The sequence below is a fragment of the Hemitrygon akajei genome, chromosome 4, assembly GCF_048418815.1.
Source record: "Hemitrygon akajei chromosome 4, sHemAka1.3, whole genome shotgun sequence".
In the NCBI taxonomy this organism is placed as follows: Eukaryota; Metazoa; Chordata; class Chondrichthyes; order Myliobatiformes; family Dasyatidae; genus Hemitrygon; species Hemitrygon akajei.
This window is the reverse complement of record NC_133127.1, coordinates 167,299,679-167,314,371: the sequence shown is the minus strand read 5'-3', so window position 1 is coordinate 167,314,371 and position 14,693 is coordinate 167,299,679. Positions and strand designations below refer to the sequence as shown.

At 40.3% G+C, this 14,693-nt stretch overlaps 1 protein-coding gene across 3 annotated transcripts in view; it reads left to right on the top strand.

Annotated features, from left to right (window-relative positions):
* dclk1a (doublecortin-like kinase 1a) overlaps positions 1-14,693 on the top strand; it is a 281,096-nt gene that overhangs the window by 7,472 nt on the left and 258,931 nt on the right. For all 3 annotated transcript variants that reach the window (XM_073043890.1, XM_073043891.1, XM_073043893.1), the window contains exon 3: positions 4,232-4,578. In XM_073043890.1, the coding sequence (XP_072899991.1) occupies positions 4,232-4,578 (347 nt within the window). The remainder of the gene's footprint in view (positions 1-4,231; positions 4,579-14,693) is intronic.

Below are 14,693 nucleotides of genomic sequence, written 5' to 3'. Positions count from 1 at the left end.
TTGCATCTCTGATTTTTGAATTTTCTCCCCGTTCAGAAAAGTCTTTGCTTTTATTCCTTCTACCAAAGTACTTGACCATACACTTCCCTACGCTATATTCCATCTGCCACTTACTTGCCCATTCTCCGTATCTGTCCAAGTCTTTCTGCAGAGTCCCTGCTTCCTGAAAACAACCCATTCACTTATCTTTGTATCGTATGCAAACATGGCCACAAAACCATCAATTCAGTCATCCAAATTGTTGACATATAATGTTAAAAGAGGTGGTCCCAACACCGACCCCTGCGGAACATCACTTGTCACCGGCAGCCAACTGGAATAGGACCCCTTTATTCTAACTCTTTTCCTCCTGCCAATCAGCCATCTTCTATCCATGCTAGTATATTTCTTGTCATACTATGGGCTTTTCCTGATTTTTGTGCTCTTTGCCGCTATTTATAAATCAGAACTTTAGTGCTTTCCTACCTATCTACCTGCAACAATTCAGGATTAATGTTCATGTATCCCTATGCCCTTTTGTTCCTGTGTGTTCTTTAGAGCTGTCATTTATTCTCCCAGCTGAAGATGGATTTTCTGTTTGAACATTCTGTCTGTCTTAGACTATCAATCTCAGCGTTTTAAAAAAACCCTACTTCTTATCATTCATTTAATGGGGGCTATGATTTTTGCAAACTCCCTGTTTCAATATGGGTATAAATGTTCCATGAAAATGTACTAAGGGATCTGATATGTAAGCATTTGGATAGTCATGGACTTATTAAGGATAGTAGGTCATGTCAAACCGATCTTCGAGGAAGCTACCAGGAAAGTGGACGAAGGCAAGCCAGTGAATATTATCTACATGAACTTTAGCAAGGTATTTTTACAGGGTCCTGCATGGGAGGTTGTTCAAGAAGGTTCAATTGCTTGGCATTCAAGTTGAGGTAGTAAATCGGATTAGACATTGGCTTTGTGGGAGAAGCCATGGAGTGGTAGTGCATCATAGCTATCATGGCTTGCAGCAGGACCTTGACCAGCTGGAAAAATGGATGGGCTGAAAACTGGCAGATGGAATATAATGAAGACAAGTGTGAGCTGTTAAAACCAGGGTAGGTGTTACACATTGAGGAGTATGGTAGAACAAGGGGACCTGGGAATACAGGTCCATAATTCACTGAAAGTAGTGTCACAGTAGATAGGGTTGTCTTTGGCACATTGGACTTCATAAATCAAAGTGCTGAGTTACAGAAGACAGGATGTTATGTTGAAATTATATAAGACACGGGTGAGGCCTAATTTGGAGTATTGTCTGCAGTTTTGGTCACGTAATTACAGGAAAGATGTAAAAAAGGTTGAAAGAGTAGCAAGGAAAAACTGCAAGGATGTTGCTGGGTCTGGAGGACTTGAGTTTCATGGCAAGGCTGAATTGGTTATTACTTTATTCTTTGGAATGTAGAAGATTGAGAGGAGATTTTATAGAGTTAAGAAAAATTATGAAGGGTATAGATAGGATAAATGCAAGCAAGCTTTTCCCACTGAGGTTGGGTGGGACTACAACCAGAGCTCATGGGTTAAAGGTGAAAGTTGAAAAGTTTAAGGGGAACATAAGAGGAAACTTCTTCACTCAGGAGGTCGTGAAAGGGTGAAATGAGCTGTCAGCTCAAGTGGTACATGCAAGCTCGATTTCAACATTTAAGGGCAGTTTGGATAGGTACATGGATGTTAGAGATATGCAGGGTTATAGTCCTGGTGCAGGTTGATGGAATTTGGCAGTTTAAATGGTTTGGCATGATCTAGATGGGCTGAAGGGTCTGTTTCTGTGCTGTACTTTTCTGTGTTCTCCAACTCTAAATGGAAACTTGTATTTGTCCTGCTCCTCTCTGTAGTGCTGTCAAATAAGTATGGGATGGAAGAGAAGGTGGACATGATGACAGTGTGGAATGGAGAAAAGGGAGGTTGATTTTTCCAACCCCTGCCAAACATGTCCAGCATCAGCTAGTTTATTTTTTTCCCAATTTGAATGACCTCTATTATTGAACATAGAACACTGAGATTACAGCACAGTAAAGGCCCTTTGGTGTCAAATTTTTAATGTACTCTAAGATCAATCCCTCATACATAGCCCTCTATTTTTCTATCATCCATGTGCCTGTCTAAGGGTTTATTAAATGTCTTAGTTGTATCTGCCCCTACCACCACCCCTGGCAGAGCAGTACATGCTTTCCCCTGTCATCCCCAGTATACTTGCCTCCAATCACCTTAAAGTTGTTGTGCCTAGTAAAATCCCTTTCTATCCTGGGGAATGCCTGTGCCTATCCACTTGATCTATGTCTCTTATCATTTTCTATATCTGTATCAAGTCACCTCTCATCCTCCTTTGCTCCAAAAAGTCCTGGCTTGCTCAATCTGTCCTCAAAAGGCATGCTGTATAATTCAGGTAACATCCTGGTAGATCCCCTCTGCACCCTCTCTAAAGCTTCCTCATCCTTCCTTTAATGATGTGACTGGAAATGAACACAATATTCCAAGTGTGATCTAACCAGGGTTTTATAGAGCTACAACATTTCCTCGCAGCTCTTGAACTCAGTCCCTCAACTAATTAAAGCCAGTGCGCTATACACCACCTTAACAACCGTATCAACTTGCGTGGCAACTTTGAGGGATCGATGGACGTAGACCCCAAGATCCCTCTACTGCTCCACACTGTTCTGAATCTTGCCATTAACCCTGCTGCCAAGTTATTCTGCTTTCAAATTTGACCTTCCAAAGTGAATCACTTCAAATTTTTCGGGGTTGAATTCCATCTGCCATTTCTCAGCCCAGCTCTGCATGCTGTTAACGTACCATTGTAACCAATAGCAAACATCTACACTATCTGTAGCTTCACCACCCTTCATGTCATCTGCAAATTTACTAACCCACTTCCTCACAAACAAAAGAAAATCTGCAGGCGCTGGAAATCTAAGCAACACACACACAAAATGCTTTCGGATCTTAAAAAGCCAGGCAGCATCTATGCAAAAAAGGACGGTCGATGTTTTGGGCCGAGACCCTTCGGCGGGATTCCTGAAGGGTCTCAGCCCGAAATGTCAACTCTACTTTTTGCTATAGATGCTGCCTGGCCTGCTGAGCTCCTCCAGCATTTTGTGTGCGTTGCTTCCACTTCTTCACTTGTTAATTGCAAAATTCACAAAGAACAGGGGTCCCAACACATATCCCCATTGGAATACACTGGTTACCAACTAGTTACACTCCATCTATAACTGCCTTCTATGGGGAAGCCAATTCTGAAACCATACAGTCAAGCTTCCCTAGAAGCCATGCCTCCTGACTTTCTGAAAGAGTCTACAATGGGCTCAGTTATATGTCAGTGGAAAAAATTCCATAGTGATAATTGCGGCTATATATAATGGTACATTGTGGATAAATTTTGAGTTAATCTTGTCCTGTCTGTTGTGGTAGGAGGAAGGATACTAATATTGAGGTCTATAAATTTTGAGATTGTCAGTCAATAAATAGAAGTAGGTGCTTAGCATACCTTTTTTTGTGGAAATGATCACTAGGATTTGAAATACCCTGTCGAATATAGTGAGAAGCAGCAACAGTATCTTATAAAAGACAGCTATGGTGATGCTTTGACAGTGCTGACCTGTGGGTCGACTGATCTGTGGGCCAATCCTGTGTACTGGCTCCTCTAACAAGCATATGTCAGTGAGGAGTATTTTGCAAGATTGGGTATTTATAGTCTCTCCAAAATGGGGATAAAATAATGAATTAGATAGATTCTTTTGTCAGTCTGGAAACTGTGCTTAGTTTTTCTTGCTAAAAGTAGACAAATTTGTTGAATGTAGTTTTGTAAATTGTCAAGATGGAGTTGAAACTGAAGAACTTTGGGAGCTTTCAGCATGATGAACTTCACTAATATATTACTCTTGGTTTTAGCTTAAGGGAATATCTAGACGTCCCTGATAGACTTGAATCATATATGAAGGCCATCATTACATGAGCTTTGATGGGCCATAATTACACATAGAATTTGCCTTATAATATTCACTAGTTGTAAGCTCTTGTGTGCTAGTTCTGAGAAAGAGCAGGAGAAATAAGGACTGGTTAATATTACTAGATGTTCTCTTTTTACTTTATAGGTGCCTAATATGCTTTTAATCTGAATAAATTGCCACAATAGAGTTGTATCTAATTACAGCAAACATTATCTGTGCATGTGTTGAATAGAATCATTGTCATTTCTTAGGAGAAAGTTATGTGTGTGCATCTGTTGAACCATTTCGGAAGATGGACTACACAAAGAATGTAAATCCTAACTGGTCAGTGAACGTCAAAGCAACCGCAGCTGGACGCACACCAACATCTATCAGCAGCAGCAAAGCAAGTGCTGCTGAGGCAAAAGAGAACAAAGACTTCATCCGACCCAAGCTGGTGACCATCATCAGGAGTGGTGTGAAGCCACGGAAAGCTGTAAGAATTCTGCTGAATAAGAAGACTGCACATTCGTTTGACCAGGTTCTCACAGATATCACTGATGCCATCAAGCTGGATTCTGGAGCAGTTAAACGTTTGTACACCTTAGATGGGAAACAGGTAGAGTGCCTTTCTTAAAATTGTACTAATAATTACAGTAGAGAAAAAAAAGCTATATTATTATCCACCAACGTCTACTACAAACCTACTAACTCCCACAGCTACCTAGACTATTCCTCCTCCCATCCTGTCTCCTGCAAAAATGCTATCCCTTTCTCTCAATTCCTCCGCCTCCGCCGCATCTGCTCTCAGGATGAGGCCTTTCATTCTAGGACAAAGGAGATGTCTTCCTTTTTTAAAGAAAGGGGCTTCCCTTTGTCCACTATCAGCTCTGCCCTCCATCGCGTCTCCCGTATTTCACGCACCTCTGCCCTCACCCAATCCCCCCGCCAGCCCACCAGGGATAGAGTCCCCCTGGTCCTCACCTATCACCCTACCAGCCTACAGATCCAACGCATAATCCTCCGTAACTTCCGCCACCTCCTATGTGATCCCACCACCAACCACATCTTCCCCTCCCCCCCCACGCTCGGCTTTCCGCAGGGATCGCTCCCTACACGACTCCCTTGTCCATTCATTCCCCCCCATCCCTCCTCACCGACCTCCCTCCGGGCACTCATCCCTGTAAATGGAAGAAGTGCTACACCTGCCCCCACACTTCTTCCCTCACCACCATCCCAGGCCTCAGACAGTCCTTTCAGGTGAGGCACCACTTCACCTGCGAGTCAACTGGGGTGATATACTGTATCCGGTGCTCCCGATGTGGCCATTTATACATTGGGGAGACCCGTCGCAGACTGGGAAACCATTTCGCCGAACACCGGCGCTCAGTCCTCCAGCAGTGGCGGGATCTCCCTGTGGCCATACACTTCAATTCCACAGACCACTCCCACTCTGACATGTCTGTCCATGGCCTCCTCTACCGTCAAGATGAGGCCACACGCAGGTCGATGGAGCAATACCTTATCTCCCGCCTAGGTAGCCTCCTACCTGCCGGCATGAACATCCAACTCACAGACCTCCGTTGATACCCCTGCCCCCCCCCCCTTACCCCATCCCTATCTATTATTTTAGTCTGGTTCTCTTTCTCTCTCTTTTTCCCCCCTCACTATAATCTCCACCCAGCCCTACCTTTCTTTCTCTTTTATTTCCCATAATTCTCCACCTTCCCCCAGCCCATTTCCCTCCAGCCTATCACTTCCCAGCTCTCTACTTCATCCCTCCCCCCACTTCTTATCCTCGTTCGACCATCCCATGTTACTTCACTCCTGATGAAGGGTTTCGGCCTGAAACGTCTTCACTACCTCCTCCCATAGGTGCTGTCTGGCCTGCTGAGTTCTGCCAGCATTTTGTGTTTTTATTTATTTCCAGCATCTGCAGATTCACTCGTGTGCCTATAATATTATTAATGATTACTCAGGTAATTGATGAAATGAAGAAGCTTGAGAAGAAGTAAAATGAAATGCAGCAATCTTTGTTTTCTACATGCTGCTAAGAATGCTTAAAAGATCAGAATATCTTCTAATTTGTCAAAACCAGCTGCATGTAGGAAACAAACAAAACTAGTTGTTAAACGTGAATGCTATACTGTAGAATGTTCAAACATCTTGAACAGTTGGCTAACAGTTTTCCATGATGAATCCAAGTATGTATACACAGAAACTTGCAGTATGGGCTATTAGTTCGGATATTCAATGTCATTCATTTAGGCAATTTTAAGGTATGTTTGAAAATTATTTTGCGAAAACATCAGTAGAATTGTTTCAAGCTTGTCATTTCCATTGCAAAATGGGTGTACATTATTTATTTATATTCCAATAAATATGCAGTGTTACATGAAGCAAGGCTGATTCATCAATAAAATGAAAATGTTCTGTATAAGAGGTGGCTTTAATGATTTTGTAGGTACTCTTAATGTGTTTCATTTAGAAGTTGCAGTAGAAAGTCATGGAAAAGTAGCAAATTTCTCAAATTACATTTGAGAAATAGTGCTCCCTCAGGATCGAGGACTATCTCCTCCACAGATGAGATAAAAGTTGTAGATGGTCAGAAAGTTTGATTCTTTCTTACTGGCAAACACTACAGACAGTAATGGATAAAAGGGCCATGCTGTAGAAATATTGAATTTTCCATTTTTTTCTGCTGTTTTCCCTACTCAAGTGTGAGATCTCTGTCATTATGATATGACCTTAATAATTGATGTTATGGGTGAGAACATGTTTTCTGGTCTTTATATTGCTAAATGTTTGAGGGAGTCTTTAAACAATTCCCTCTGCCTCCTTAATGTCTTACTTTGGTACCATTGCAATGGTGCTCTCTTTTTTTTAAATCAAAAATCCTCTGTAAGTAGGACTGATGAAGGTATTTCTGCTCAGCAAGTTCTTGTATGTTATTCAAGTTTCGCTGACAGTGAGAAGATTTGTATAGCCTTGGACACCAGGAGCTTTTCTTGCATTCTGATGATATGGACATTTAATACTCAGTGATTTAGCCTACCAAATGTAAAGCTATCATCAGATTCTACGCTGGATCTACTCTTAGCTTTCTGTGAGGAATGACTACTAACATGTAAGAAGTGTGCAAAATTCATGACTTTTTATCAGTGGTGGTCTTTCCCAGCTGAGCTGATCATTCTGGAGCAGGCTGGTCAAGCATAATTTGTTTTTAGTTTAGCCAGCCAAATCCTTATCCGGTATCTTTGCCAGAAGTAATTTTGTGGTGTCTTCCAGGGCTTTGTCAGTATGTGAAACAGGAGTACAGTTGTTGGTATAGTGAAGTTCAAGAAATGTAACTTTAGGTGTTGGCTTAAGTTTGGGAGAACTTGAGGAGGATTCTGTTCATTTCGTGCTGCTCCCATTTAGTAGATGTCATTTTGATGGAGAGTGAGATTGGGTCAGGGGGCAGGTGGAAGGGGAAGATTTGATGTGCTTACACTCCAGTTTGTATGGTAAAGTATTCTGTGGCAGGGCCATTTCATGCGATGGATATACTCATCTAATCATGGAGAAATTTTAAGATTGAGGTATTTTTTCTGAGCAGTCTATTTTCAATAGAAGATTTTCTAAGAACCTGCGGCTGACAGCCAAAGGCTTTGATTAAAGTAATAAAAGCCATACTCTGACATTATGATGGATCCTTTAGCCCATAAAAGCCTATTCAATCAGTTACTGTTCCTCTGGGTGGTCTAAAGAGTGAACAGGCTGTAATTGCACAAGGATCTTCCTGTGATACAGAAGAGGGTGATATCACAATTGAACTTGCCTATTCTTTTGAAAAAAAGAATTTCCTTAGCTGAGCAGAAATTTTCAGATTTTGAGATGCAGTGAGTGGAATTCATTGGCCATTGCTTTACTGATTTTTGAAGACCTCAGCAAGTGTGCCATCTGGTTCAGGAGCTTTGATCTTTCATCTATTTTGTTGTCTGACAAACTGCTTCCTAGATCTGAAGACTTTTAAGAGCTTCCTTAACGAGATCTTGTGCCATGATCACCATTGATTCTTTCTCTGTGAGCTTCAGATAAACTTTCTTCTCAGCCTCCCTTGATATTTTTGAGTATTGTTCTTCCAACTTCAGATCTAAGTGGGATCTGAATTAAGAAATCACGATTTCTTGAGTTAAGTACAGACTAGGTTATAATCTTTGTTGGAGACACCTTTTCCAGGCTTGTCAGCAAGTGGGTTGGGCATAAGGGTTCTTTAAGAGTCACTAACCAAGTTTCCCTTCTCACCCCGCTATGTTTATTCCATCATTTCATGGACAAAATTTTCATCATTGTACTCATCATCATTATCATCATCATCTTCATCATGTGCTGTGTCATGTGACATGGGTGATCATAGATTTTTCTAGGTAAACTCTACAGAAGTGGTTTGCCATTGTCTTCTTCTGAACAGTATCTTTACAAGATGGAAGACCCTGGCCATTATCAATAGTCTTCAGAGATCGTCTGCTTGTCATCAATGGTTGCATAACCAGGACTTGTGATATTCACCAGTTGCTCAAATGACCATCCGCCACCTGCTCCCATGATTTCACGTGGCCCCGATTGGGGGCTAAACAGGTGCCCAAGGGTGACCTGCAGGCTAAGGGAGAGAAGGTGCACCTAACACCTCCTTTGGTAGAGCCGTACAGAATCTCCACCCCGCCACCCAATCTCAGAATACCATTACCTGCAAATGTGTTTGTGAACTGGAGATCTCACTTCATTTGCCACAGTTCCATTTGTCCATTGCCGTAGGGTTTGGTAAGTGGATTTGGATATTTACCTCCACTGATGAAAGCATTTGGAATATTGTTTAATGTAAGAAGACTGTGACAGAGCTGTATCTCAGTGAATCTTGGAAAAGAGGCACATGTCCAAAAGCAAGCAGGTCCAAGTCATCTAGTATTTCTCCTCTGTTGCAGCCTTCATTTGTCTCTGCAGCACTTTGTAGCATGGCATCTACAGTACACTCACCTGGACTGTTGTTGTTACGTTTGTCTGGTACCTTACCTTTGATCTTGCTACTATGGATAATCCTTACAGGAGTGTATAATTCACCAATGATATGCAAACTGCACCATCACTGGAATGTATTGCCACCCACCCCCAGCAACAATAAGCTACTTTCAACAACCCCAGCACTGGTTTTGCTTAACGTGTGCATTTCCAGTGCTATACCTGGTTACGTCAAGCTTGAAAAATCAGGAAATTTTAACCTCTAGACCCACATCAATAATTCAAGTGTAAAAATTGTGGCTACATCTGCAGGAGCTGTATGATTTCCTTCGGGGAGTCCCTCAACTGGTAGGAGATTAAATCTTCAGTCGTAAGTATTTGTTAAATGTACTTCAAAAGGGAACCAAGCTGCAACTATAACAGGTACCATGTTATTATAATTTGAAGCAAGATGGTGTTTTCGACTCATCCACTGGTCTTGGTCAAATTATATCATTGTTTTCTTATTCCATTCTGGTAAAAATGATGCAATATGTAGCACCTAATTTCACTTGTTGGATTAATTCGCTGCTAAAATTGCATGCAATTAATTTGATGTACACTTGATATAAATATTACGGGAGATATATCACTTTTGATCATCTAAATCACATAATGATTTAGATGAAGGGATTAAAAGTAACATTAGCAAATTTGCTGATGACACAAAGCTGGGTGGCAGTGTGAAATGTCAGGAGGATGTTATGAGAATGCAGGGTGACTTGGACAGATTGGGTGAGTGGGCAAATGTATGGCAGATGCAGTTTAATGTGGATAAATGTGAGGTTATCCACTTTGGTGGCAAGAACAGGAAGGCAGATTACTATCTAAATGGAGTCAAGTTAGGAAAAGGGGAAGTACAATGAGATCTAGGTGTTCTTGTACATCAGTCAATGAAAGCAACCATGCAGGTACAGCAGGCAGTGAAGAAAGCTAATGGCATGCTGGCTTTTATAACAAGAGGAACTGAGTATAGGAGTAAAGAGGTCCTTCTGCAGCTGCACAGGGCCCTGGTGAGACCCCACCTGGAGTATTGTGTGCAGTTTTGGTCTCCAAATTTGAGGAAGGACATTCTTGCTATTGAGGGAGTGCAGCGTAGGTTCACAAGGTTAATTCCCGGAATGGCGGGACTGTCATATGTTGAAAGATTGGAGCGACTGGGCTTGTATACACTGGAATTTAGAAGGATGAGAGAGGATCTGATTGAAACATATAAGATTATTAAGGGATTGGACACACTGGAGGCAGGAAGCATGTTCCCGCTGATGGGTGAGTCCAGAACTAGAGGCCACAGTTTAAGAATAAGGGGTGGGCCATTTAGAACAGAGATGCGGAAAAACTTTTTCACCCAGAGAGTGGTGGATATGTGGAATGCTCTGCCCCAGAAGACAGTTGAGGCCAAGTCTCTGGATGCATTCAAGAGAGAGTTAGATAGAGCTCTTATAGATAGCGGGGTCAAGGGATATGAGGAGAGGGCAGGAACAGGGTACTGATTGTGTATGATCAGCCATGATCACAGTGAATGGTGGTGCTGGCTAGAAGGGCCAAATGGCCTACTCCTGCACCTACTGTCTATTGTCTATTTATCAGATATAGATCAAGAGGCTTCCTGTGAATTGCCGTTGGTGAAAATAAGCCCAGGAAGCAATAATTAATTGAAATATTGCACTTTGAGAAATCAATGGGAAAAGAGACATTTAAGTCCTCTCAGCCATGTTCCAGACACTTTGTTATAAATAATTTCTGATCAGCTTGAGTGATACCTGCTCCAGGATATCTATTTGAACGATTGTCATCAGTAATAGTGTCTCACTCCATGATGGAGCAGAGTGGTAAGTCACCTTTGTTTAAATATGTTAATAAGTTCAGTAATCTGTTAAAATCAGGAAACACAGTAAGAGGTCAAGTATTTTGGTGAATGGCTGAAAAGTAATTCTGGACCATTAATTATATTCTGCAAAGGAACTAATCTTGGCAACATTATTGTGGATTATGTGATTCTATGATCATTCAGGTTGATCTCTTCTTAGTTCTAAACAAAACCATACATGAGCATGAATCCATCTTAAATTAACCACTATAATAGAGAATAACCTAAATTTCACAAGTTTTCTTTTTGAAGGGAATTGATTCATGATTTTAACATGCCTTGCAATAGAAAAACCCTTACCACTGTATTGCCTGAGGTAGGCCTTCAACTAATTAATTCACAAAAAATAATAACCATCATTAGAATTAAAAATTTTAGACTCATGAAATGCCGAAACAAAATTTGACTTTTTTGTTAAAGCAAGAAATCATTTTTAGCTAGCTTCACAAATATGACTGTAGATGTTATTAGATTTTATTGTGGACCTCCTTGAAGGGAATAGAAAGTGAAACATATTCTTATTGTGTTTTTAATGAACACAAAGTATCAGAGAACGGTAATATTTGTTGACATCACTTTTATTGCAGCATGGAAACAAGTCCTTTAGTCCAGTATTTATTGTTTCATGGGCACACTTTGATTGGAATTTCAATTTACAAGGATATATTGTTTTTTGTTTTGGTAAGGCAATAAATGTATACTCATATATTTGAAATAATGAAAGATTAAATAATAATGAAAGCTGCATTTTCAGTTTTTTTCAGTACATAAGCATAATTTAAATGAGTTTGGTCCTGTAACCCAATCAGTATGAATTTGCCTAAGTGAGTATTCACCTATGATAGTAAATGATAATGTCAACCTTGTTATCTTGAAACAATTTGATGAATGTACATAATGCAGACATTTGTAAAGAAACTGGGCCTGATACCTTTTGGGCACCACTTGTGACTTGGAAGTGGCAAGTTGTGTTGTTTAGGGAGCAGTTCTTCCACCTGTACTGGAGCAAGGATCAATGATTTTAACTCTGCAATTCAATAAGCTGCTGTCATTAAAATCTGAAACCACAAATGTGGTCTCAATATGGGACAAGAACAATTTGAACTTGGCTTTAAAATTGAGATTTCTAATTTAAAATTTACATTTGTATTCTTTTTAGGCTAAGTATGGAGATGGCTTCTCTACAAAGAAATTTAAAACATTTCTCCAGCAGGTGGAGAAAGTGCAAGACGTTGCTGAAGATTGTAGGCTTCCTCATTCCACAGGAGCCATTTGCTGCAAGCACATTGTATTTTAATTCCACTGAAAAGTACAATTGAAGCAATTTCCACACTGTAATGTTCAACACTCAGCTGTTCTGTGATAGAGAAACAAATGCCCAGCTTACAATCAATAGTCAGTAGTCATGATGTCTTTGTAGCAATCACTAACCTATTTACATTTGAAGTGGGGGTGGACATGAGGGGTAAATAGGGATAAACATTTTCTATGTTCTTGGATGCTAATAGATATTTTTCAATTTTTTAAAAGAAGTCGTTTGATCACGGGATGAGTGATGATCAATGTTGAAAGCATTCCATAATATCTTATTCTTTGTAATTATGTCTTGATTGAAATATTTGGTTGAATTTTTATCTTGTACACTTGAATAAGAAATACTTCATTGAAATGATGCAGTGCCTTCATGACTTCTGAAAGATTTCTGAAGCATCTTCATTGTTGTGATGTAGGAAAAATGATGGCCGATTAGTGTACTGGGGGAAGTAGTAAATAGTACTGTTCCGATTAGTTCATCCTGCTGGCTGAGGCATTGGCCACATTACATAGAAGAACTTAGCTGTTTATTCCCCCCTTTCAAATTGGCACACCAGATGGACAGTTAAACCATCAAACCATTCTTAGTGTGTCATTTGAGGTTTTAGTTTAATGTTTCATCCAAGAGATAGCGCTTTCTGCTGTAGACAATTTTCCTCGGAACTGCACAGGATTAGAATCCTAGCAATGGTACTCAAGTTTCTGGTACAAAGCTTGACTCAGACGTAAGTGTTGCATCTGTGCTGACCCCTCTCAGTTGGAAATAGTACAGCACTTAAAGTTTTAAAAGAAACTGGTGATATTTGGTTTGCACCAAGATCTTGGAATATTTTAATCCATCATATGCAGCAAGTTTTGACATTTTCAACAGAAGAGGTGTTCAAATTCCAGAGCAGATTTTGATGAAGTAAATGACAGCGTCTGAACAATGCCTGCAACAATTTGTGCGCAAATCACCAGAAATTTACAGAGAAGCTTTTTCCTCTGTGAATTAAGTCATAAGTTGATTGCTGCTCTGCAGTTCTTCAGCTGGTATCTCTGATAGCTCAACCTCTCATTTCATCTCTGAATCAGTTCTTGTGTAGCAGATTACATCAGTAAATTACTTCTCACAGCAGGTAGCACTAGCATACTTCACCGTTATCAGCTGGCCCTGCTCTTTATTTTCAGGACCATTTAAATCATGATGTTTCTGTAATTCAGATATCATTTGTGTCCATTTATGTGTACATTGAGTGATATAGCAAGGCCCACAGAGTCCATGCTGACCACCATTTACACCAGTTCATCTTCTTTTTTACTCTCCCCTCTTCACCATTGACTTGCCCCAGATTCTACCAACCACCTATATACCAGATGCTATTTACAGCAGCCAATGTTTCCTTTGGGATGTAGAATGAAATTGGAGCACGTGGAGGAAAACGACACTTTCAGATGAATAACGTTCACACTTCTCCAGGAGCCGGCTTTGAAGCTGGAGATGTCAGGCAGTAGTTCTTCGAGCTGCACAATGGTGCAGTCACATTTTAGCTCATCTTCTATGCAGAAGATCACTACCCCTTTTGTCTTTCAGCAGTCAGTTGTGGTGGCATTTGTATTTTTGTGCCTGAAAATTATAGGTTAATTTCTGACTCCTGTTAGTCGGTACAAGGTTTAGGCTAATGATTCAACACATATCTAAAGGAGTGCTGCACTGACAGAGGATGCACTGCCTGTCATTTGAAACTAATGAGGCCAGATCTCCTCTTGTGTATAAAATAGGTTAAGAAACAATTTTAAAAAAGAAAGAGCTTATTTCTTGATGCCCTGAACCGCATTTGTCCTTCTATCGCTGGTCGTAGCATTAGCTTAATGATTTATTAGTGAAGTGGGCAGTTGAGAATGTGGTGAGGGAATGGAAAGTGATTCTTTTAAACTCTACCACTTGTATTCTTTTTCATAAAATAGGCAATATTTAAAGTTATGATAGTCTTTTAGTGTTCGTTTCAAATTATTATATTGCCTTGTATTTAATCAAAAGTGATAACTTGATAGCTGTGGTGTAAACCCTGAATCTATAACATTCCACTTGCAAATTTAAAAAAAGCTAAATATCTTTAATCAATTAGTTTCATATTAAACTTAAAAATTGAGAAGTATTTACATAAAACTGTAGATATTTTAAAACCCAGAGTAAGGTCAGATCAAGCTATTAGAGCAGAACTTGTTCCATGCCTGTAATCCCAATGAACATGCCTACATTGTGACTATCTACAAGAGTTTTCATTCAAAGTGGTTGAATTGGAGTTCAAAGGACAGGCACTGTGTTTCATTGATGTGAGAGGTGCTCATGCAAGGAGGCAGCTAGATTTTTATTCATTTATCTTTTGTGATCTGGGCACAGCATTTATTGATTATCCCTACATTGCCCTTGAGAAGGTGATTGTGACCTGCTGCCTTGAACCTTTGAAGTCTTTTCTAGGAAAGTACTTAGTCCACAGTCCACATTAATTTGAGGGATGTGGTGAGAAGAA